This window comes from Oncorhynchus kisutch, linkage group LG19 (genome assembly GCF_002021735.2).
Source record: "Oncorhynchus kisutch isolate 150728-3 linkage group LG19, Okis_V2, whole genome shotgun sequence".
NCBI lineage: Eukaryota > Metazoa > Chordata > Actinopteri > Salmoniformes > Salmonidae > Oncorhynchus > Oncorhynchus kisutch.
In genome coordinates, this window is record NC_034192.2 from 9,202,148 (window position 1) to 9,227,669 (window position 25,522).

The following is a 25,522-nucleotide window of genomic DNA, read 5'->3' on the forward strand; positions in this document are numbered from 1 at the left end:
ACTTTCCTCATCTCTGGTTTCTAGAACATGGCGAGCAGCAGGTCCATCTGATTAACTGTAGATGGATCTAAACTGGTATGCAGGTGACGATCTGTGAAACGTATTACTCTGTTCATTAATTTTGCTGTCACTCTCTCCTCTCCATATTCTCTGTCTCTGAGGCATTGGTGTTTTTCTCAGGGCCAGTCCAGAGTCTAATAGAGCATCAAAAAGAACAACAGCGATCCAGGGGTTATTTGAAGGCAGAATGAAATAAATATTTCAATAAAGTCCTGCTGTCTCTCCCTCTCTCCTGCCCAGCAAAGCACATAAGCACATTCCATTCTGCTCTGTGTCCCTAGCATAGACTGACAGACTATAGAAGAGTGGGGATCTGTGTTTGTGCATGTGTCGAGTGTGTTGTCCCCTACAGTTGCAGGTATTAGTCTGAGGCTGTAGGGGTCTTCGTGATGAGGTTCAAGTCTTAGGACACGAACTCCAGCAAAGGAGGAGGGGAGAAAAGACTCTGTGTGTGTGTGTGTGTGTCTCTGTGGGGGTGGCACATCTGGCTTTGTCCCGCAGTGCCTGGATGAGAGAGGGAAACCCATTAAGAAGAGCCCATAACAGCAACCCACAACTCTCTCTCTTTCTCTTCCCCCACTCTCTCTTTTCTTTACCTCTCTCTTTGCCGAGAATGGAATTTTAGTTGGTGTGTTTAGTTTGTTTGGCCAAAAACAACACATTGTGTAATCTGGAAATAAAACACCCAAGCGTTAGTAATGCCTGATTAGAGTTTATATGCAGCTTCAGTAATACATTCATATATAATGATCCCAATGCCTCATGGACATTCTCTTTGGTGGTGTTGGCACGAGGACAGCAACAGACAACACATGGCACAAATGCCCACAGACACACCTACCAGAAAGTAACCTCACTTTCTTCATTCACTCTAGTCATTCACTCATCATATACTCACTCTAAATTCATGTCATCTGTCTAGCCATCAGCTGTATGACAGTGCTGTGTATTAATAGGAACTATACACAATATCTCTCTCATTCTCTCTAATCATTCACTAATACTAATTCCCTCTGTCTGCTATTCGAGGGCTACTGGATGCCCTCTCTATGTAATATGTGTAGGAGCTACAGTATGTATGGCTGAATATGACACTAAATGAGTATTGTGTGTGTTTGTGGATGCATGCGTGCGTGCCTGTGAACAACAGGAATTAGAGAGACTGCCCAGCAGTCTTTAACAACATCCCGTCTAGAGACTAAAGCGGTGTGTGTGGCGTGCGGTGTAACGCAGTCTCCTGGTATCTGCTGGGAGTAGCCTCCTGTGTGATGGAATTGAGGTGGTGCCCAGCCCGTCTCTCCGCTGACCTCAGCCTCTCCTCCAGCCCTTGCCTCTCCTGCTCCGCTTGGCGCTGGCTCTTCCTGGCGTTCCGGAGGGAGCGCTTCACCTTCCGGACGCGCTCCTTCAGCTGCCTGTTCCTCCTCTCCAGCTGGCCCAGGCGCTCCTGCTGCTTCCTGCTCTTCTCCTCCTCCTCAAACAGAGCCCCCTGCACCGAGGAGCACAAGAGCTGGAGGGGATGGGGAGGGAGGAGGAAGAGAGTGAGAGAGAGAAGAGATGGGGATGAGAGGGAAAGAGAGAGAGAGAGAAATTAAATCAACATTGGATTGGAATATCTATTAGCAGAAGTGTCATTCACCTAATTATTTTAAATGGGGTTCACTAACTGGTGAACTTTTTAGTGTACAACTCAATGATACTTGTGTCCCGCCCTTTTCAAAAGGCATGACACTCAATTTGTGAGATCAGTCTCTGAGTATTTATCTGAGCATAGCGCAACAGGGACATTGAGCTGAGGCTATTCAGAAAATACGGGGCAGAATAAAGCATGCCAGTTAGTATGTTGTCGGTTGGCATCAGGAGGAGAGTGTGTGAGCCCCAGTGACATCATCTTCCCATCAGTGTGTGTTATTTTTGTTCGTTTAACTCCACTGCCTTAGTTACTTCTCCTTGGCTGGTGCTTTTCTTCTCCCCCCTCCTCCTATCTCCCTCCAGTGAATCAAGGTGCATTGGAGCCTCTGTCGAGTACAGTACCCTGTCATCTCGCCCGAAGTTATGACAGCTCTGAGGGGCCACAATTTTCCAGCTCATTGGCGGGGCGAGACCTCTCTGTGGGACTTCCCTTCCTAATGCTACGTTAGGCTACAGGTCGGCATTGTGGAGGGCCCCATTCTGCCCTAACAAGCATCCCATCTCCCTTTAAACATAGAGTGGTATCTGGAAGGAAAAACAGAATAGTTAAAATAATTTATCTCTTCTATACTGTTACTCCTAATGTCCAGTACTAGAGTGCTGACTGTTAAATGTGCGGACAGTGTGCAATCTAAAAAAAATGTGGGTTGTTTTGAATGACCCAAATGTTGGGTTATAGGTATTGGGTCATTTAGTTGGGTTGTTGATGCTGGGTTATTGAGATATGACCGATTTGGTCAGATCAGAACACTGGAGGCATGGCTTAGTAGGGGCGTAGCTTTCAGGAAGTTGTTTTTGGCCACCTGTAAGTGTAAATGTAATTCCGGTTCATCTGTTGTATTGTCATCACATGTTAAGGTTGAACAATGCCACTTTTGTAGCTATGAGTTATATAGTTGTATAGTTACCACTTTGTTACAATATGTAAATAATAATGTTGTTAATTGTATATTAGAACATAATGTGCAAAAATATTCAAGGAACATTGAAATTTTAACTGTAATGACATTTACTCTCACGGGTGGCCAAAAAAGAACCCTGAAAGACACACCCCTAATAGGCCACGCCTCCTGAAAATAGCATACCCAGCTGCTGGGTCAACCCAGCATAAAACTGAATAAAAACCCAACTGATGGTTAAATTAACCAATGTTTGGGTAATCCAAACAGCACAACATGTTGGGATATTCACACCAACCAACTGGCTGGGTAAAGATAACCCAGCATGTGTTCAATATTTAACCAGCGCTGGGTTACCAAACAACACAGCATTCTTTTAGAGTGTAGTGATAGTTTACCTCAGAAAAACTAAACCACCCAATCAATGTTCCCTTACATTTTTGGGGGCACTGAGCAAATTTTTGGTCTTGTGAGCGGAAACTTGAACGTTGTGAGAATTTTTCTGCAACTTCCGCCGCACATTTACAGTGGACACTTACAGTACCCTTACAGTTTTAGATAGTAGCCAATAAGCTATTGTGGCTACTTGATTATAATGTAGGCCTACCAACAATACCAATGGAGCAAATCCCATAACATGTTAACATGGAAATAGCTTGTGATTTCTATGATACAGCCTAATATGTGGTGTTCAATTCAGGCCTACATAGCATTAGACTTTTAAAAACGTTTATACATTATGAAGTGCTTGACATGAATTCATGATTTTTACTTGCTCTGTAACTCAAATTTCAAAAGGCACTCGCATGTCCGAGCTGTCTTTATTGCAGGTGCACGGTACCAGTTGAATAACATGAGAGAAAAATAAGAAACCTGCACACTGCTCTTGCTAGTATCACTGCTTGTTATTAAGCTTTATATATCGGACTCGTGGCCTTCGTCAGAGCTTTGTGAGTGTTTTTAATTTGCACCCTTGTGTAGACATTGCTCCACCCACATCCGTTCAGTGCATCTGAATGGGGTGGGAGTCGAGGGAAAATAAACATGTGTTACCAAATAGAACAATGTGCATTTCATAAGTATTCAAATAAAGTGTGTACATAAACCGTATTAAACACGTCCGTAAAACCTCAACGAGGACATCAACCTAGCAAGTAGGTTTTCATGTTTATTTTCCCTCGACTCTGACGAAGGCCTTCAGGTCGATACGCAAAGCTTAATAAAAGAGCAGTGATACTAGCAAGAGCAGTGTGCAAGTTGTTTTTCTCTACTTGGTCTGTAACACCATGGGACAAATAGATGGCTGTAACTTGCATTGTATTGTGTTGTATGATGCAAGAAACAACTTTCAAAATAAAATTCATTATTATTACCATACAGAGAATTAGACATTGTCAGCTAACCCTCTGCCTATTGGCTTATGTGTATATTCAAGCCTGTGTCAAAATACAACACTGGCCCTTTAATTAAGACATAAGCTTTTTACCAACTTGCTTTTCAAAGACAGCTTGAAATGTAGCCCACACGTTTGTGCTCTTGTAGGAAGAAGTTCTCCCCATTGCTGACCTATACTCATCTATAACTGGGCTAGTAACTCGCTAACTAGCAAAGAATCAACAAATGTGCACACCATGGCTCTGTGCTCTGATCTGAACTGATCGCTCATGGGCTACCCCTGCCAGTAGAATTCTACTTCGTTGCGCTCTGGCTCTGCCTCTGCCTACAACAAGATAACAGACTCAGTCTTACAAAGTTAGTTTTGTTTTGGTTTGTTTCATTGAAAAGGGGCTGATATAATGTTGATTCGATCACAGAATGATCGTTGATCTATATAGTGCAAACTAATGGGGTGAACTCAGTGAAGTTCTAGTGCTTCTCTGTGCAGTCTGGCATTTCTTCTGCGCGGCAGTCCTGGAGGAGATGCACGGCCACGCAATCCGACTCTCCCTCCCTGTGTACCTTAGTCGCGGGGCTAGAGACCTGGTACTTTTGGACATTATCCAAAGCTAACTCCCAACCATCCACCCATCTATACCCAGCACCAGCTGTCAAAACATCCGGGTGTTACCTACCTGCTGTGGAGGATCATCTGTGTAAACACCACTTAGAGAAACAGCCACACCAGCACACAGACACACACACAGACACACACAGAAACACACGCACACCGAGCAACACACAAACCCATAAACATACACAGCAGTCTCCCCTCTGACCTGAACTGAGGTCCTCCTTCTTACAGTCTCTGAACAGCTGTAAAACCTTCATCTAAACACCGTCTGTGTGTGTGAGTAATCCAACTGTGTGTGTGTGTGTGTGTGTGTGTGTGTGTGTGTGTGTGTGTGTGTGTGTGTGTGTGTGTGTGTGTGTGTGTGTGTGTGTGTGTGTGTGTGTGTGTGTGTGTGTGTGTGTGTGTGTGTGTGTGTGTGTGTGTGAGACTGAATGTGCAACAAGATCTCACTGTTTTACCAATTTGACTTCAGATTCCGACGTTTGTTCCCGTTTCTCCTAACATAACACTTCGAAATGTATCCAAACGTCAAATTTTGGCAGTTAAGTTTGGGATAGGGTTACAGTCACAAAAGAAACAACAACAGTTACATTTAGGCATTCATTCCGAATGATTAAGTTAAGGATTGCACTGGGATTGAACACACGACCCTTGGAGCCAGAGCTCACAGTTTACACTGGGATTGAACACACGACCCTTGGAGCCAGAGCTCACAGTTTACACTGGGATTGAACACACGACCCTTGGAGCCAGAGCTCACAGTTTACACTGGGATTGAACACACGACCCTTGGAGCCAGAGCTCACAGTTTACTCCCGTCCACAACACCCTAGCAAGTCGCAAGCTACTTCATGGTAATGGTGCTCACCGTTGCCCCTAGTGGAAGGTTTTTAAGCCCTCTCCCGACTTCCTGGCTCCCTGGATGGACGTCAAATTTCACCTTGGTTCTTGGTTGGTATGTATACATGCTTGAGTTACAGTGCAGCAGCCACAGTATGGAGCAAACACTGTCCTTCTGTTTGGCAGAGTACACACTGTGAATACTCCACTGAGAGCATGTGTGGGGGAGTTGTGTGTGTGTGTGGGGGGGGGGGGGTCTAATTTGATATTTCCATGCCCTAGGGAAGAAGGCTAGGGTGCATTAGATGACAAAGTATTTCCCATTGCTGTGACTGAATTCAACTAAATTAAACTTCCATTAAAAGGGGTTAGAAAGGGAGGGTTATTACACTATTGTTACTACAGTTCCTGACATCAGGTAGCGACTCAGAGCTGACTCACAGAACACACTGACTGTTATGAAGATGCGGCATTTAGGCTGGAGAAGCATTGAGGTACGGGGCATTTGTTCATATCAGAGACCCAGCTGTCTTTCATCTCCCTATAACTCCAGTCTCTTTATCCCTCTCTCCCTCCCTCCCTCTCTTTTCTCTCTCTCCTATCTGTCTTTATCTTTTCCTCCCTCCCTCCCTCCCTCTTTCTCTCTCCTACTGGTCGCCATTTATCTCTCATTTATCAACCCCTGCAGGCTTTTCTCTACAATAAAGGAGAAGAAGTCTGAAGAGAGGGAAGGAGGGAAGGAATTCTGAGGACAAAGTGTCCATGGATTCGTTTTGGCGCTCCGGAACCGCTCTGGGGTGCATAAGAAGGGGTTTAATCAAGTGCTAATTGGGGGTTTGGGTGTAAGTGGAGGCGCTCTCATCTTTCCTTCCCCTCCAGCAGGGCCAGCCTGCATGGGATGTCCATCTGCAACCTCAGCGTTCCCACAGGAAAACTCCAGAGCAGACTACTGTAGCCTCATCATCCTAGCCTCTCCCAGCCATTCCCTAACTAACCACCTCCATCTGCCCAACACATCACTGGAGAGAGCCTCAGTCACACGTTACACACATGTAGAGGTTGTGTGTGTGTTGCGTTTACCCTCCACTACACCACTGCGTGTGTGTGTGGGTGTGTGTGAGCTTTGGTTCCATTGTACAGTTCCCACAGGGTTTGTAGTGTCATTTTTAAGCCTGTTTTCCTCCTATTAACTTTGTCTATATTTCTATAGCGTAAACTCTGACAACACACACACACATCTGCTCCTCCACATGGACACAGCCCTCCTAAGGTTGCAAACCCTGCATGCCAGCACCTGCGCTCACGCCACGCAGAGTGTCTTTAACCCTTAACCTCTAACCTCTCAACCTGTTAACCCATCAGAAACCCGACACCCGACGTAGTAAGGCTCTCTGGGATAGAGACAGGAAGAGGAGAAGACCTGACCACTGTACCTCTGAGGTTTCACATGGCATCACCCCTCCTCTCCAGTCTCCCAGAGACCTGTTCCATTTCAGTGTTTGCAGGTCTGAAAACAATGGCTACGGAGGTGTAAGCCATATATATGGGGCAGCAGGTAGCCTAGTGGTTAGAGCGTTGGGCCAGTAACCAAAAGGTTGCTGGATCAAATCCCTGAGCTGACAATGTAAAAATCTGTCGTTCTGCCCCTGAACAAGGCAGTTAACCAACTGTTCCCCGGTAGGCCATTGTAAATAAGAATATGTTCTTAACTAGTTAACTAGTTAAATAAATAGAAAATATGGTCACGTGAAACTACTAGCATGTTGCTAACACCTGTGAACACTGAAGGGGTATGACTATGAGCATGTGGCCAGGTCAGTGACAGTCTGTGGTCCATTGGGCATGGCTGAGTGTGTTTTGACATTAATATCATGCCTAGGGAATCAGAGGAGGTCACATGACTTAATCGATGACTGCTTTGATCTCAGAGTCAAGTTAAAGTCTAGTTAAGGAGCGTGACCTAGACACACACAAACACACGGCTAGCTGGGCAGGCAGTCTGTGTGTTGGTGCGGTCTCTGTGTCTGACTCTTAAACTGCGTGTGGGGGGGGGGGGGTCTTTAACTGCGTCTCTATAGCTAAGGAGACACGCCAATACACCTCACACAACAGAGTAGTGTCTGAGGATGATGGTGGCTCAGAGGTGAAGGTCAGTGAGATGATTGCTGCAGATGTACACAGAGAGGGGAGCTACATGTGAGCACCTGCTGTATCCAGGGGCAACAAGGTTGTAAAGCATAGAGTTTAATATGTTCCCATGGCCGGCCTTAGTTACAACCCTGCTCTGCTACACAACTGTATGTGTGAGTGTGTGCACATGTGGGTGTCTGTTGCCATTTTACAAGCAGGTAGCACTTATATTTCCAGCTGTTCAGGCCCAGAGGACACTACCCTGCCCTCTCATCTCTCTTTTCCTGACCCTTTCTCTCCATATCTCTCTATTCATCTCCCTTCTCTATCTTTCATCTCTTTCTCTTTCGCCCACTCCATTCATCTACCCTTTTCTCCCTTTCTCTCTGTCTTTATCCCTCTCAAACCCATATTCCCTCTATCTTCCTTTCTCACTCCTTCCGCCTCTTTCTCTACCCCCCATTATGTACAGTGGATACAGTGTGTTGAGTAGTCCTACCCTGCTGTCCTCCTGGGGGTCCCATTCTGGGGAGAAGGTCTGGAGGGGTTGGCTGTGGGAGCAGTTGGAGAACTGAAACAGGCTGGAGAACGTACGGCGGTTCTCTAAGGTGTCTGGGAAGATGGCGTCCTGGAAGTTGACCCCGTGGGGCAGAATGTTGTAGTTCTCATCCATCCTGTAGGAGGTAAACAAACAAACACTGTGAGTGAATGAGTGCATGCTTCCTATAGGTTCAAAACCTGACCGCTAAAGGGGCTCAAGTCGGTATTATATCACCCAGTACATCCAGAAAGGAGAGCATAGAGGAGCTAAATATTGTAGGCCAATATACTATCAAATCTGTCATGCTTTTGTGTGTGTTTATGATGTATCACGCTCTTTTTAATGTATTTGTGATTCTGTGCGCTGTACACAGGTTCCCGGTCACTAGGTCATCCTGACTCACCAGGTCATCCTGACTCACCGGAGGAAGAAGATGTAGGAGTAGTTCTCCATCACGGTGTGAGACTGGCACGACAGGTACCCCAGCCCTGTCAGGTTGAGGCGCGAGCCCGCCGGCACCTCCAGCATGCTGCCCCACGCCTGGTCGCACATGAGCTCCACCTCTGCGGAGTAGAGCAACCCTTCCTCGGCGCCTTCATAACCATACCCGTACGGGAATGGCAGGGAGTTGTGGAGGCCCTCTGCCCCGCCGTACTGCTCCCGGTGAATTGCCAGCACCTTGGCGTACACAATGATCTCCGCCAGTTCCGCACGGCAGTTCTCACTCAGTGGACGCCACTCGGTTGGCAGTTGGCACCCGTGCGCAAAGCTCGCCATGTAGCCAAGAGCGAGAAACAAGGGCGCAAAGATCATCATGTCTGGTATGCACGTAATTATTGTCTTTCACTTTGGGTACTCCTGTTATTCGTTTCTCCTCTAGGGCACAAATCCGTTAAAACCTATTCTATAAATAAATCATACTTTTTTTTACAATAAAAAGTACAGCTCATTTATATCCAGTGATAGGGGCATATGATAACGGCACTGTTATCGTACCGTTGAATTGTAGTCAGTTAAAACTTCATTGGTTCCAGTAAAATGTTGGATGAAAACTATTTGACAGATCACACACAGAGCGAAACAGACCTGCTCCCGGTTTTTAATCTGGGTCTCCTTGAGCAGTGGCATACGTTTGTCAACTGTTAATTCCGTTAAAGACAGAGAACTTCAAGTATATCCACAGACAGATAATCCAATGTTATGATCCCGTGTTTAAGTGTGCATTTTTTTTTGCCCGATGCAGCGCAAGTCCAGTCCCATTCAAAGACATTCCCGAAGGCTCCTCAAAGCCCCTTCATTCGCAAAGATCTCTCCGACCAATCAGACTGACCCAAAGTTTACACAGCCAATCATTGAACCGCCCGGTTTTACTACAACAACGTTTTTATAGGCTTATTAAAGACATATTTGTAATGGAGAGGAGGAATGCAGGCATGCGCTCGAGTCTGCGTAAAGCCTTTGCTGTTGTTGTTGTTGCTTGTTTATTCATTTTGACACGTCAAGCATTGTGTGCTTTCTTAGGCAAATCAAATGCATGTACTCTTGTCTATGTTGTGCGTTAAAGTCTTTGTCAAAGAATAGTAGGAATGCTTGCTTGACCAAATGTGTGTAAGCATTAGTCGGATAATATGTGATTGTTAATAAATAGCCAATGACATAATGTAGGCCTACTTTTTAATATCATATGGCGAAACATACATACCCAGAGGAGGCTGGTGGGGGGGAGCTATAGGGGGATTGAAATGGCTGGAATGGATACATTGAACGGAGTCAAACATGTGGTTTCCATATGTTTGATACGTTCCATTGATTCCCTTCCAGCCATACAATGAGCCCGTCCTCCTATAGCTCCTCCCACCAGTCTCCTCTGATTTACACCCATGTCACGTGGATGAACGCATGGCGCACAAGAGACAAGAGCCTACTTTGCTGCAGGGACATTCCATACACATTTTTTCTCTCCAAGTTAATGTTGCCATCTAGTGGACATGTGAATGACCTGCAAACCAAAAACATTAGTTTGTGGTCCAAAGCAAGCCAACTATACCCCACTGTATTATTCATTCAGGGGTGCCCATATAGCCGCTCATCCTTCATAATCATACACTCATTTTACTACTCAGTTTCTGTGTTTTTATTTTGATACAGTGCCATAGTGCGGTAGGCGGATGGTGGGGAAATTAGGCAAAAGGTTTTTCTATTTGATTAGACTGATGAGAAAATAGTCTACAATATAGGCTGAATAAATTCTCAATTCTCCAATGAAATTGTTAAATAAATGACTGGGGAGTCGGCTTTCTGATCTCATATGTATTGGGTTTATCAGGCAAATGTCACTCCTTTCCCAAAAGTGCAAGGTCACTCCCAAAGGGAAAACCCGCTGGAATTGCAGTTACATGACGTCACCGTCAGCTGCTCTGTACGCTCTTGTAGGCCAGTTCGAGGACGTCACTAACGCAGCATATTCACTGATTTGCAAAATATATAGATGCGTCTACGGCTTTTGAAGGAAAATCACCGTAAGCCCATCCATCTGATTGGAGATTTGATCCTTTCCGCAGGTGATACAATGTTTACACACACTTTATTGTGACGTTAAGACAAGGAAATGCTGTAAACCAATAACAAGTCAGAAGAAAACGATACAGAAGTGTTAAGGTCTGATCTTCAACAAGAAGTATCCGAGTTCTTTCGAGGTGTACTTTAATCACATGTGAGTATTGAAATTACGATTAATTTGTTAGGCCCTGGTGTAATGTGACGCACTGGAACTACGATTTCGTTTTCACCCTGTTTTTACCCAAGCTAGCTGAAGAAGTAGCCAAATATGGTACCTTGTTTTATTGTCGAATGTAGGTAGAATGTCAAATGTGAAAGGAATATGAGAAAAGGAGGTTAGCCTTGTCAGATGTCAGTCAACCCATGTTCTGAGTCGGTAGTCTAGCCTGTTTTGATCGTTCACGTTATTTTAGAGAATTTGGGGCTTAGTCCCGACTAGGACTGAAACCCAGGTCCAGCGAAAGCCAACACATTATGCTTCGTTCAAACCAACTGGGAACTCAGCGCTTTCATGACAACGGAGAATTCGGGAGTTGGGAACTCGGGCCTCTTTCTAGAGCGCCGAATTCCCGAACCTTAAGATCACTGGCGTCATGATTTGACCTCGCCCCCACAACATTTTTTTAATTTTACCTTTTTATTTAACCAGGTAGGCCAGTTGAGAACAAGGTCTCATTTTACAACTGTGACCTGGCCAAGATGACGCAAAGCAGTGCGACACAAACAACAACAACACAGAGTTACACATGGAATAAACAAACGTCCACTCAATAACACAATAAGAAAAAAAATGAAAGTCTATATACAGTGTGTGCAAATGGCGTGGGGAGGTAAGGCAACAAATAGGCCATAGTATCGAAGTAATTACAATTTAGCAAATTAAAACTGGAGTGATAGATGTGCAGATGATGATGTGCAAAAAAGTAAATGAAAACAATATGGGGATGAGGTAGGTAGATTGGATGGTCTATTTACAGATGAGCTGTGTACAGCTGCAGCAATCAGTTAGTGAGGGAGATATTAGTCTCCAACTCCAGAGATTTTTGCAATTCGTTCCAGTCATTGGCAGCAGAGAACTGGAAGGAAAGGCGGCCAAAGGGGGTGTTGGCTTTGGGGATGACCAGTGAGATATACCTGCTGGAGCGTGTGCTACGGGTGGGTGTTATGGTGACCAGTGAGCTGAGATAAGGTGAGGCTTTACCTAGCAAAGACTTCTAGATGATCTGGAGCCAGTGGGTCTGGTGATGAATATGTAGCGGGGGCCAGCCGATTAGAGCATACAGGTCGCAGTGGTGGGTGGTATATGGGGCTTTGGTGACAAAACGGATGGCACTGTGATAGACTGCATCAGGTTTTCTGAGAAGAGTGTTGGAGGCTATTTTGTAAATTACATCGCCGAAGTCGAGGATCGGTAGGATAGTTCGTTTTATGAGGGTATGTTTGGCAGCGTGAGTGAAGGAGGCTTTGTTGCGAAATAGGAAGCCGACTCTAGATTTCATTTTGGATTGAAGATGTTTAACATGAGTCTGGAAGGAGAGGTTACAGTCTAGCCAGACAACTACAAATACCTAAGTCAGAACCGTCCAGAGTAGTGAATCTAGTCGGGCAGGTGGGTGCGGGCAACAATCGGTTGAAAAGTATGCATTTAGTTTTACTAGCGTTTTAAGAGCAGTTGGAGGCCACGGAAGGAGTGTTGTATGGCATTGAAGCTCGTTTGGAGGTTTGTTAACACAGTGTCCAAAGAAGGGCCAGATGTATACAGAATGGTGTCATCTGCGTAGACGTGGCTCAAGGAATCACCCGTAGCAAGAGCGGCATTGTTGATATATACAGAGAAAAGAGTCTGAGAATTGATCCCTCTGGTACCCCCATAGAGACTGCCAGAGGTCCGGACAACAGACCCTCCGATTTGACACACTGAACTCTGTCTGAGAAGTAGTTGGTGAACCAGGCGAGGCAGTCATTTGAGAAACCGAGGCTGTTGAGTCTGTCGTTAAGAATACGGTGATTGACAGAGTCGAAAGCTTTGGCCAGGTCGATGAAGACTGCTGCACAGTACTGTCTTTTATCGATGGCGGTTATGATATCGTTTCGTACCTTGAGCGTGGCTGAGGTGCACCCGTGACCAGCTCGGAAATCGGATTGCACAGTGGAGAAGGTACGGTGGGATTCGAAATGGTTAACTTTGCTTTTGAACACTTTAGAAAGGCAGGGAAGGATGGATAGAGGTCTGTAACAGTTTGGGTCTAGAGTGTCACCCCCTTTGAAGAGGGGGATGACTGCGGCAGCTTTCCAATCTTTAGGCATCTCGGACGATACGAAAGAGAGGTTGAACAGACCGGTAATAGGGGTTGCAACAATGGCGGGGGATAATTTTAGAAGGAGAGGGTCCAGATTGTCTAGCCCAGCTGATTTCTACAGGTCCAGGTTTTGCAGCTCTTTCAGAACATCTGCTATCTAGATTTAGGTGAAGGAGAAGCTGGGGAGGCTTGGGCACGTAGCTGCGGGGGTTGCGGAGTGGTTGGCTGGGGTTGGGGTAGCCAGGGGGAAATAAACTTTAATGTCCTAGAACTTTTTGGAGTTGGAGCTACAGGATGCAAATTTCTGTTTGAAAAAGCTAGCCTTTGCTTTCCTAACTGACTGCATGTATTGGTTCCTGACTTCCCTGAAAAGTTGCATATCGTGGGGACTATTCGATGCTAGTGCAGTCTGCCACAGGATGTTTTTGTGCTGGTTGAGGGCAGTCAGGTCTGGAGTGAACCAAGGGCTATATCTGTTCTTAGTTTTACATTTTTTTGAAAGGGGCATGCTTATTTAAGATGGTGAGGAAATTACTTTTAAAGAACAACCAGGCATCCTCTACTGACGGGATGAAGTCAATATCCTTCCAGGATACCTGGGCAAGGTCGATTAGAAAGGCCTGCTCGCAGGAGTGTTTTTTGGGAGTGTTTGACAGTGATGAGGGATGGTTTGACCGCGGACCCATAGCGGACGCAGGCAATGAGGCAGTGATCGCTGAGATCCTGATTGAAAACAGCAGAGGTGTATATGGAGGGCAAGTTGGTCAGGATAATATCTATGAGGGTGCCCATGTTTACGGATTTAGGGTTGTACCTGGTGGGTTCCTTGATAATTTGTGTGAGATTGAGGGCATCTAGCTTAGATTGTAGGACTGCTGGGGTGTTAAGCATATCCCAGTTTAGGTCACCTAACAGAATTAACTCTGAAGATAGATGGTGGGCAATCAATTCACATATGGTGTCCAGGGCACAGCTGGGAGCTGAGGGGGGGTCTATAACAGGCGGCAACAGTGAGAGACTTATTTCTGGAGAGATTCATTTCTTAAATTAGAACATGAACACAGGGGTGTCAAACTCATTCCATGGAGGGCCGAGTGACTGCTGGATTTTGGTTTCTCCTTTCAATTTGTGTGCAATTAAGACCTACAACCAAGTGATGGGAGTTCCGAACTAATCAGTGACCTTAATTCATCAAGTAAAAGGGAGAAGTGAAAACCAGCAGACAATCGGCCCTCCAGGGAATGAGTTTGACACGTGCCTTAACAGTCAACCAGTGTTTCCCAAACTCGATCCTTGGAACCCAAAGGGGTGCACAAGCTTGATGATTAGTTGATTATTTGAATCCGTTCTGTAGTGCTAGGGCAGAAACGAACACATCCACCGAGGTTGGAAAACAGGTGAGTTACACCAAAAGGTCTGAACCTCTTGAAGAGTTCGCTAGGTGTTGCTTTAACATCGCAACAATAGATAATCAATTTATTAAATTACATGAAAAGTGGCCAGCCAACTCCGGCAGGCTGCAGGCCTCTCTCTGATTGGCGCTGTGAGGAGCCGCCTAACACATGACAGCTGCTGATAAGATGATTCAATAACGGATATTGCCCAGTGTACATGATTCATCGGGCAATAGTACTCCTTCACACCTCTGACAAGGCGTGTGGTGTTTGCTGACAAGAGCGTGATTGTCCTAGCATGGGCCTTCCCTCGAATCCGAGTCCCTGTTCTCATTCTAGTGTATTCCATGGTCTGAGAATATGTTGTCCACTTGCATGTCTCCACACCGACTCACCTTGCTGTAGAGTGATGGCGTCCAGCTCCCCCATGGTGAACGGGGACGTCTCCCGTGGTCCGAGCTCCCACCCCGGCCACAGCCCCACCACAGGCACCCTGGAGGAAACGCTGCAGCAGATGAACCGCCTCATCCAGGAGAACCGAGACCTGAAGGGTGAGGCATGGAGAGGGGACCAGAATGTGGTTCAGCCTTAAAGCTCATTGAGAATCTATTGTATGGGTCGGAGACATTAGGATGTTACGGCATATGAGGTTCTGATTGTCTTGCAATGGCGGATGATGTTATTGACTGCTCTGTCCGTGTGTGTTTCTGTGTGTTTTTACAGTAATGTACTCTGTGTATCTTCCCCTGTAGAGGCACTGAAGCAGACCAACATGTCGATGAAGGAGCGCTTCGAGGGTTTGTCTGTGTGGAGGGAGAAGCAGAGGGAGGAGAAGGAGTTCCTGGAGGAGAGGCTTGATGAGGCCCGTGGCCGTGTGGAGGCCCTCTCCTCGCACAACCAGGAGCTTAGCATGAAGGTGGAGGAGCTGGAGGGCGAAGGGAAGGGACAGGTGAGAGAAAGGGAAGGCTAATGTTCACAAGGTTAGTTCTCTGGCTAGACCAGACATCAGCTTATTAATAGAGAAATGAATGTTTGGAGGATGAATGATTGTCTGTAGTTTTAGCTAGATTTTGTATAACAAAAGAAGAGACTTGGAAAATAACAATGGAGTGTTGATTTATTTACGTGTGTGTGTGTACAAACACGTGTGTGTGTGGTGTGTGTGTGTGTGTATGGGTATAATGCTGGGCAGACTTTTGTCTTATCTGTGCTGTGTCACCTCCAGGCCGAGACAACCAATCAGAATGCAGAACTGGAGGCGCTGCATGCCCAGCTGGTGCGTCTGCAGGCAGAGAAGAGTGACCTGGTGGCCATGAACTCTGAACTCCAGCTCAAGACAGGTCAGGGGTCAGAGGACGACTCCTTCATAGAGATCAGGATTGCTGTGAGTAACACTCACTCCATCCATCCATCCATATTATAAGGGTGTGTGTCCTGACTTTAGCACTGCTGTGTGTGTGTGTGTGTGTGTGTGTGTGTGTGTGTGTGTGTGTGTGTGTGTGTGTGTGTGTGTGTGTGTGTGTGTGTGTGTGTGTGTGTGTGTGTGTGTGTGTGTGTGTATAGAGGGATGATACTGGAAAGGACCTGTATCATAATGAAAGGGACCCCAGGTATGACATGAGTGTATCCAGGCAGGAGTCTGAGGAGCTGACTGTCAGCCAGCTGCTCCAGTCCCTGAGGAAGGAGACTCAGAGGGTAGAGAGACTACAAATCGAGCTCCAGGCTACCAGATCCAGGTAGGCCGCATTTCTGCCTGGACTTTATGTTTGGGTGGAACCGAAGACTGATGTTCCTATGTCTTTCAGAATCACAGAGCTGGAGGAGAAAGAAATTAACACAGAGAGCTCCACACAGACCTCACTACTGCCAGAGGTGGTTTCCCCAGCACTAGCCAACACAGCATGTGGTACTGAGCCAGAACCAGAGGAGGAGCCCCAACAGAACTCTGGGAAGGATAAGGTAGATACACAGATAAGCTCTTACCCAGCCTGTCTCTCACCCTGTAAGAACAGGGAAGTTAATGAGATTGAAATGTATTAATGTACAATATGTAACAGGGATTTTCCAGGTGAATTAAAGAAGTTACAGAGAAAGTAAATCAATGTGGTTTAATACAAGTTGCAACAGGGAGACACCTCCAGCAGAGAAGCAGAGAAGCAGGACCTTATATTCTAATCTCACAGCACCAATGTTCTGTAAACACCCTCCGAGAGGCTTGTAGGAAGTCACAACATCAGCTGCTACAGAGTCAGTGTCCCAGAATACAATAACAATCAGCGTCCCCTGTCCTCATACCTCCAGTCTGGTGTCAATCACTATCAGATATGAACAATCCATGACATTCAGTATCAAGTCTAGTGACCACCAACCAGAAAGTTTCCCAAATAAAACACTGGAAATCATGTGTATTACAAAACGAGAACATAAATATGCTTAGCATTGTTAATTACTCTTAACTGGATATTAACTTTTCATCCTACATTTCCCCATTACAATGTCCTAACCCTTAGCTTCTTGATCAGAACTGTCAGTATGTTGGACTGTTGCCTGTTCTGTGTCAGGCTGCGTCAGAGGTGGAGGATCTGAAGGATCAGATGATGACCCTGTTTAATGAGCTACAGCAGGCTCAGAGCAAACTGGATGAGGCAGAGGGCTTGAAGATGAACCTGCAGGACAGGTGAGCGAGACGGTGAGAGGGAGAGCTACATAGACAATGAAAATGTGCAAACTATGCTAACCTTTGCTCATTCCCTTTCCCCCTACCACCCTTTCGCTTTGCCTCTATCCCTCTGTCTTTCTCTATCTCCCCATCCCTCCCTCTCTCTATAGATGTAGGGATGTGGAGCGTGACGTGGTGACTCTGAAAGCCCAGCTGGTAGAGAAGCAGGAGGTACAGAGTGAGAATGACAGACTGAAGCTGCAGGTGGACAGTATGAAGGCCCAGAACCAGCTAGAGCAGAGGAAGGCTGGAGAGGAGAGGTGGGACGGCAGTCAAGCATGCACACACTCTGACATATGCCTACTCCATCTGACACTATTGGGCCCCTTGGGTGGGGTCTTGGGACATAAATTCCCTGCTCCTCTTTTGAAATCATCCCACTCCCCCCTATCGGTTTTCACAGGCCATGAGTTTCTATATCTAAATAATATCTTAGTCGTCATGAGTCAATTGCCCCTCCTCCCCTCCTCAGGACTAACCTGACCCAGCTGAAGGATGCCTACACCAAGCTATTTGAGGACTACAATGAGTTGAAGCAAGAGAGCAAGAACAGAGAGGTGACCACACTACTTAGCCTCTGTTAAACAGAAATCAGTCTAATTTGGCACATTGCACTGTTTTGTCCTTTGTCAAAATGGTATGGCATGGTGAAGGTGATGAATCTGACCGTTGCCCTCTGTGTGGCCTCCAGCCACTGGTCACTAAGGAGGTGGGAGACCTGCAGACCAGACTGGACGCAGCAGAGAAGGCCCTGGCTGCTAAGCAACAGCAGATAGATGTTATGAAGCAGGAGATCTTTCAGAAGGAGAAGGAACTGGAGACCATCTCTGTGTTCCAGGCTCAGGTAGGTTTTCTGTGTGTGTTCTCCATCTAGTTGTGTGTGTTCTCCATCTAGTTGTGTGTGTTCTCCATCTAGTTGTGTGTGTGTGTGTGTGTGCTCCATCTAGTTGTGTGTGTGTGTGTGCTCCATCTAGTTGTGTGTGTGTGTGTGTGTGTGTGTGTGCTCCATCTAGTTGTGTGTGTGTGTGTGCTCCATCTAGTTGTGTGTGTGTGTGCGCTCCATCTAGTTGTGTGTGTGTGTGTGTGTGCTCCATCTAGTTGTGTGTGTGTGTGTGTGTGTGTGCGCTCCATCTAGTTGTGTGTGTGTGTGTGCTCCATCTAGTTGTGTGTGTGTGTGCTCCATCTAGTGTTTGTGTGTGTGTGTGTGTGTGTGTGTGTGCTCCATCTAGTTGTGTGTGTGTGTGTGTGTGTGTGTGTGTGTGTGTGTGTGTGTGTGTGCTCCATCTAGTTGTGTATGTGTGTGTGCTCCATCTAGTTGTGTGTGTGTGTGTGTGCTCCATCTAGTTGTGTGTGTGTGCTCCATCTAGTTGTGTGTGTGTGCTCCATCTAGTTGTGTGTGTGTGCTCCATCTAGTTGTGTGTGTGCTCCATCTAGTTTGTGTGTGTGTGTGTGTGTGCGCGCTCCATCTAGGTGTGTGTGTGCGCTCCATCTAGGTGTGTGTGTGTGTGCTCCATCTAGTTGTGTGTGTGTGCTCCATCTAGTTGTGTGTGTGTGTGTGTGTGTGTGCTCCATCTAGTTGTGTGTGTGTGTGTGCTCCATCTAGTTTGTGTGTGTGTGTGTGTGTGTGTGTGCTCCATCTAGTTGTGTGTGTGTGTGCTCCATCTAGTTGTGCATGTCTGGGAGGAGATCCCTCGGGAGACCATCCGCCACCTCATCAGGAGCATGCCCAGGCGTTGTAGGGAGGTCATACAGGCACGTGGAGGCCACACACACTACTGAGCCTCGTTTGACTTGTTTTAAGGACATTACATTAAAGTTGGATTTAATTTTGAGTGTGACTCCAAATCCAGACCTCCATGGGTTGATAAATTTGATTTCCATTGATAATTTTTGTGTGATTTTGTTGTCAGCACATTCAACTATGTAAAGAAAAAAGTATTTAATAAGAATATTTCATTCATTCAGATCTAGGATGTGTTATTTTAGTGTTGCCTTTATTTTTTTGAGCAGTGTATATACATTCCTTTCTGGAAACATTAAGACAGTCTTTATATCTATTATAGACATGTTTCTGCAGTGGTGAACCTATAGACCTTCAGTGTGTGACAGGTTAGTACAGTGGTGAACTTATTGATCTTCAGTGTGTGACAGTGGTGAACCTATAGGTCTTCAGTGTGTGACAGTGGTGAACCTATAGGTCTTCAGTGTGTGACAGGTTAGTACAGTGGTGACCCTATAGGCCTTCAGTGGTGAACCTATAGGTCTTCAGTGTGTGACAGGTTAGTACAGTGGTGACCCTATAGGCCTTCAGTGGTGAACCTATAGGTCTTCAGTGTGTGACAGGTTAGTACAGTGGTGACCCTATAGGCCTTCAGTGGTGAACCTATAGGTCTTCAGTGTGTGACAGGTTAGTACAGTGGTGACCCTATAGGCCTTCAGTGGTGAACCTATAGGCCTTCAATGTGTGACAGGTTAGTACAGTGGTGAACCTATAGATCTTCAGTGTGTGACAGGTTAGTACAGTGGTGAACCTATAGGTCTTCAGTGTGTGACAGTGGTGAACCTATAGACCTTCAGTGTGTGACAGGTTAGTACAGTGGTGAACCTATAGGCCTTCAGTGGTGAACCTATAGGCCTTCAGTGGTGAACCTATAGGCCTTCAGTGGTGAACCTATAGGCCTTCAGTGGTGAACCTATAGGCCTTCAGTGGTGAACCTATAGGCCTTCAGTGGTGAACCTATAGGCCTTCAGTGGTGAACCTATAGGCCTTCAGTGTGTGACAGTGGTGAACCTATAGGTCTTCAGTGACAGGTTAGTACAGTGGTGAACCTATAGGTCTTCAGTGTGTGACAGGTGATTCTGAAAGGACAGCAACTGTAATATCAGTGCACTCATGTAGGAGGGTGGACTTTTTATAAACCACGAAGGGCCAGTGGTGTAGTGCAGGGTATATGCAGGTATCTAGCTTCTGATGGCATAGGAATGGATGACTTGGCTAGCTAGATCTCCCTTAGAGACCAGCAAAGAAAAATCCAGATTGGATCTTTTCTATTTAGTATTAAACCTTTCCAACAAAAATTGAAGAGATTTAAATTAGAAAATAATAATTATCATGTTATTATTTTATAAATCCTTAGCCCTTGTCTAAAGGCTTAGAAGGCCATTGTTCTCCAATGTGTTTGGGTTAGTAATATTTGTAGAGCGGCTCTATTTTCTCTCAGCATGCATTTTTAAAAAACTTTTCTATATGTCTAAAGAATCTATATGTTGTTCTGAAATATGAACACAGATATACGGGACATTTTGAACTCTTGTGGTGGTGATTTGACACAATTACAACCATGGTCTTGAATTGGACTCGCATTTTTCCGGTCTTGACTCTCTCGCCCACCCTCCCTTATGTCTTGAATCGGTCTCGCTTTAGGTGGTCTTGAACACAACACTGGCACTTACTGGTCTATGCAGCATAATGAGATCATTTTGTTCATAATTGATGAAAAGTAGAACAGCACTAACGATTAGAGAACACGTTTCATTTTGGGAATCAGTCAGTGAAAGTGCTGATGCAAAAAGAAAGGCCACTTTGGTTGAATATTGATAGTAGGCTAATTTAGTGCCTTTTCTCACCTTTTTTATATAAGAGATGGATTGTCTACAAGGGAAGTTAAAATGTAAGGGCTGGTCAAATTGGTTTTCCCATCGGAGGCCTGCAACACACAAGCAAGGGCACAATAACTGAATCGTGTTATTATGTAAATTACGCAAAAGGCATAATCATATGGTAATGGTAGTCTGCATCTCCTAGACATTTTGGTTACTCACTCTTCATGTATTTCGGCTGTAAGCCAATTTATAAATGTTTTCCTGATAACCAACCTCTTACACAAAGAAATGAACACTTCCTTCAGCCTACAACTTAAAACAACAGCATAACTTGCCCGTTGACCAAGACACCAGCAAGAAGCAGAATATAGAAATTGGGTCAATTCATGGCTTCTCTGAGACGTGTGGTCTTTTAACACAACAGCACAAGCAAGGGTAATGATCAATTTATAGAGCCACACCCAAGCAGTGTTCTTGGGCCATGTACTTTGGTAATTGTTGTTTGTATTGCTGGCATCATTCCAAGTTTTGTTTCTGAGAAATGTTGCAAAACTGACATTTTTCATAAATTATCCCTCTTTATGGTTTAAAAAATGTATTTTATTCCCCAGGGGCTTATTGGTTGGCGCTTCCATACTTCTACAACAATTTAAACATTGAACATGAACACTACATTCTGTTGATGGCATTCACATGAATCTGTACAACAATACAGCCACACCTTGTAATCATTGACACGTATAGACAAATGTTTTTCTGTGATTATGTGTCATTTTTAATAATGTGTATTGTGTGCGTGTGTTTTTATTTTATTTTTTTTGTCCAGGCGGAGGTGTACTCCTCTGACTTCTACGCGGAGCGAGCAGCTCGGGAGAAGATTCACGAGGAGAAGGAACGTCTGTTTGCTCAGCTGGAGTTTGTCAAGAAACAGAACACTCAGCTACAGGACGAGATAGATTCACTGGGCAGGTGCGCATCAGATTACATATTGGTGATATGACCACAGACTGGTCATATTAGGTGACGTTCACTGCCATTTTGGATCCACCGCCTGACTACAACTGGTTTCTGTAGGCAATCTCTGAGCGATATGCAGAGAAGACACATGCCACGTGGAGGCAACATGCAGGGAGCCAGAGGTACAGGACCGTACAATGCTTTAAGTCATTCACCTTGCTGAGAGAGCAGGGCTCAAGCCAGGGCACATCATATTGTTTTCTGCCAATTAAATGTTCTCGTATTTATTTTATGACGAAAACACTCTGCTCCTCTTCACCCCATCAAATGATTTACAACAATGATAATGACATAATTTATGCTGTGTGTGTACAGTTGGGGCCAAAAGTTTTGAGAATGACACAAAGTTTGCTGCTTCAGTGTCTTTAGATATGTTTGTCAGATGTGACTATGGAATACTGAAGTATAATTACAAGCATTTCATAAGTGCCAAAGGCTTTATTGACAATTACAGGAAGTTGACGCAGAGAGTCAATATTTGTAGTGTTGACCCTTCTTTTTCAAGACCTCTGCAATCCGCCCTGGCATGCTGTCAATTAACTTCTGGGGCACATGGCAGCCCATTCTTGCATTATTAATGGTTGGACTTTGTCACAATTTGTGGGTTTTTGTTTGTCCACACGCCTCTTGAGGATTGACCACAAGTTCTCAATGGGATTAAGGTCTGGGGAGTTTCCTGGCCATGGACCCAAAATATTGATGTGTTGTTCCCCGAGCCATTTAGTTATCACTTTTAGCTTATGGCAAGGTGCTCCATCATGCTGGAAAAGGCATTGTTCGTCACCAAACTGTTCCTGGATGGTTGGGAGAAGTTGCTCTCGAAGGATGTGTTGGTACGATTCTTTATTCATGGCTGTGTTCTTAGTTCTTAGTGAGTGAGCCCACTCCCTTGGCTGAGAAGCAACCCCACACATGAATGGTCTCCGCATGCTTTACTGTTGGCATGACACAGGACTGATGGTAGAGCTCACCTTGTCTTCTACGGACAATATTTTTTCCGGGTGCCCCAACAATCGGAAAGGGGATTCGTCAGAGAAAATGACTTTACCCCAGTCCTCAGCAGTCCAATCCCTGTACATTTTGCAGAATATCAGTCTGTCAATTATGTTTTTCCTGGAGAGAAGTGGTTTCTTTGCTGCCCTACTTGACACCAGAACTTCCTCAGTCTTCGCCTCACTGTGAGTGCATCTGCACTCACACCTGTCTGCTGCCATTCCTGAGCAAGCTCTGTTCTGGTGGTGCCCCGATCCCGCAGCTTAATCAATTTTAGGAGACAGTTCTGGTGCTGGCTGGACTTTCTTGGGCGCCCTGAAGCCTTCACAACAATTTAACCGCTCTCCTTGAAGTTCTTGATGATCCGATAAATGGTTGATTTAGGTGCAATCTTACTGGCAGCAATATCCTTGCCTGTGAAGCCCTTTTTGTGCAAAGCAATGATGATGGCACGTGTTCCCTTGCAGGTAACCATGGTTGACAGAGAAAGAACAATGATTCCAAGCACCACCCTCCTTTTGAAGCTTCCAGTCTGTTATTCAAACTCAATCAGCATGACAGAGTGATCTCCAGCATTGTCCTCGTCAACACTCACACCTGTGTTAACAAGAGAATCACTGACATGTCAGCTGGTCCTTTTGTGGCAGAGCTGAAATGCAGTGGAAATGTGTTTGGGGGATTCAGTTCATTTGCATGGCAAAGAGGGACTTTGCAATTCATCTGACCACTCTTCATAACATTCTGAAGTATATGCAAATTGCCATCATACAAACTGAGGCAGTAGACTTTGTGAAAATTAATATTTGTGTCATTCTCAAAACTTTTGGCCACGACTGTATATAAGGGAATATCGTTACCATACCACTGTGTGTCTGATAGGTGGTGATGCCAGGGACTGGCAGCAGCAGGGGAATATACCGGAGCACGTCTGCCCTAAGTGTAACGAGATCCTACCAGACCTGGATAGCCTGCAGATTCACATCATGGACTGCATCATCTGAGCCTTCATGATAGTCATCAGCAACAACAAAGACAACTGCCGCAGATGCACCTAACTCTGATTCTTCCTCTACTTCATCATCATCATCCCATTTATGGCAGAGTGAAATGCAGCCTTTATGCTCTAAAAAGTGCATTTATTTTGCAGTTCACGGCTATGTTGCTCTGGTCTATGTTTTAGAACATATAACTATAATATAAAATGTATTCTTACAGTGCACAACTAGACACCATTTTTTTTGTTAGAGGGGCGAAAAACATCCTGTAAAATGTATCACGTTTAATATACTGTTAGGTGATAAATGGAGAACTGGAATTTGTATTTTTATTTCGGTATCTCGTTTATTTTCTTATGACAGCTGTCTGTCACATAGTTTAGAATGAACTCTTTAGCAAGAAACGACTTGGTTTATTAAATGCTTATTATGTATTTTCGGGTGGCTTAATTTAATCCAGCTGTAATTCTGTTTCGATGAAGGTTATGAATAGATTATGATTACAGCATAGACATTTCCTTTTGAAAAATTCAACGGAGGGAAGGATGCCCAAGACAGTTTTTTTTTTTTGTAAATGTATATTGCACATACATTTTATCCATCATCATGGTTTGTACATTTATAATTAAACCTATGTAGCCTGCAGGATGTATGCCTATGCAAGGGAGTGTACTGCTTTAGCTAACTACTAACTTCTGTATCCAGATGGATTCACAAATCCTGTGATTCTGTAAAATAATTATGAACATATGTAATAAAGGTTATTGGTACAGTAGGCTGTTTCTGTCTCTTTGTTGCACACACATCTAGAATATAAAACTCTTATTCCACCTGAAAAAATGCAACATGAGAGTACCCACCATGGATATAGAATCGGCTTTATATCTATGGGATAAAGCAGCTCGAGCTGCAACAAACACTCAAACTGGACAGTTTTATCTCAATCTCGTAAAGACCCAATCATGGACACTTACTGACAGTTGTGGCTGTTTTGCGTGATGTATTGTCTGTACCTTCTTACCCGTTGTGCTGTTGTCTGTGTCCAATGTTTATAACCTGTTTTGTGCTGCTACCATGTCCTGCTGCCATGTTGTGTTATGTGTTGCTGCCATGCGATGTCTTAAATCTCTTTTCATGTAGTGTTGTCTCTCTTGTTTTGTCTCTTTTTATATATATATATATATAATGCCGTCACTGTAAATAAGAATTTGTTCTTAACTGACTTGCCTAGTTAAGTAAAGGTTAAATATCTTCAGATGTTTGTTCCGTCAATGCAATCCGGGTTCTTTGGGACTCACCGTAACTGACCTCTTAACTCTTACCTTCACCATTCAAATTCAATATGGTCTTGATCCCGGATAGCACAAACCATGTTTGTTGACATTCACCACCTTTGTGTATATATTAGCACAGCGGCTGTTGCCTATATATAAATGAGCCATGCCTACTTTACAGACACCAGTCAATAAAATGAAATAAACGTATAAAATAATGTGGATAATAATTACAAAAAATGTAAATGAAGTATACACTAGGGATACATTTATGATTTTATTGGCGATATGCGAGTAATTTGCAGCAGTGTAAAGTAGTTTTTGGGGGAACTTTTACTCCACTACATTACTAAAGAAAATAATGTACTTTCTACTCCATACATTTTCCCTGACATCCAAAAGTACTCGTTACATTTTGAATGTTTAGAAGGACAGGAAAATAGTCTAATTCACGCACTTAAAGAGAAAATCCCTAGTAAACCCAACTGCCTCTGATCT

At 44.8% G+C, this 25,522-nt stretch overlaps 2 protein-coding genes across 3 annotated transcripts; one reads left to right on the forward strand and one right to left on the reverse strand.

Moving 5' to 3' along the window:
- Window positions 1–756: 756 nt before the first annotated feature.
- On the reverse strand, window positions 757–9,541 carry LOC109910275 (coiled-coil domain-containing protein 3-like). Its single transcript, XM_020509412.2, has 3 exons — window positions 8,592–9,541; window positions 8,129–8,303; window positions 757–1,567 (listed from the first exon to the last, which is right to left on the reverse strand). The coding sequence occupies exons 1-3, from the start codon at window positions 8,984–8,986 to the stop codon at window positions 1,259–1,261; spliced, it is 879 nt and encodes a 292-aa protein (XP_020365001.1). The 5' UTR covers window positions 8,987–9,541; the 3' UTR covers window positions 757–1,258.
- A 1,213-nt stretch (window positions 9,542–10,754) lies between these two features.
- LOC109910358 (optineurin-like) lies at window positions 10,755–24,525 on the forward strand. 2 transcript variants are annotated; one of them, XM_020509536.2, is made up of 13 exons: window positions 10,756–10,883; window positions 14,829–14,974; window positions 15,176–15,372; window positions 15,649–15,807; window positions 15,987–16,159; window positions 16,229–16,382; window positions 16,985–17,100; window positions 17,253–17,402; window positions 17,615–17,699; window positions 17,834–17,986; window positions 21,572–21,714; window positions 21,820–21,884; window positions 23,635–24,525. In XM_020509536.2, the coding sequence occupies exons 2-13, from the start codon at window positions 14,833–14,835 to the stop codon at window positions 23,754–23,756; spliced, it is 1,659 nt and encodes a 552-aa protein (XP_020365125.1). In that variant the 5' UTR covers window positions 10,756–10,883; window positions 14,829–14,832; the 3' UTR covers window positions 23,757–24,525. The 2 variants fall into 2 exon arrangements, with proteins under 2 accessions (XP_020365126.1, XP_020365125.1); XM_020509537.2 differs by lacking the exon at window positions 21,820–21,884 and having other exon boundaries at window positions 10,755–10,883.
- The last annotated feature ends 997 nt before the right edge of the window (window positions 24,526–25,522 follow it).

Excerpts from the sequence above, each read along its gene's own strand:
- LOC109910275 (XM_020509412.2), bottom strand. The coding sequence starts at position 8,986 with ATGATGATCTTTGCGCCCTTGTTTCTCGCTCTTGGCTACATGGCGAGC. Across the intron at positions 8,304-8,591 it reads TCCTACATCTTCTTCCTCCG|GATGGATGAGAACTACAACA; the intron begins GTGAGTCAGGAT and ends TACCTCCTACAG. Across the intron at positions 1,568-8,128 it reads ACCCCCAGGAGGACAGCAGG|CTCTTGTGCTCCTCGGTGCA; the intron begins GTAGGACTACTC and ends CATCCCCTCCAG.
- LOC109910358 (XM_020509536.2), top strand. The coding sequence starts at position 14,833 with ATGGCGTCCAGCTCCCCCATGGTGAACGGGGACGTCTCCCGTGGTCCG. Across the intron at positions 16,160-16,228 it reads CTCCAGGCTACCAGATCCAG|AATCACAGAGCTGGAGGAGA; the intron begins GTAGGCCGCATT and ends TATGTCTTTCAG. Across the intron at positions 17,987-21,571 it reads TCTCTGTGTTCCAGGCTCAG|GCGGAGGTGTACTCCTCTGA; the intron begins GTAGGTTTTCTG and ends TTTTTTGTCCAG.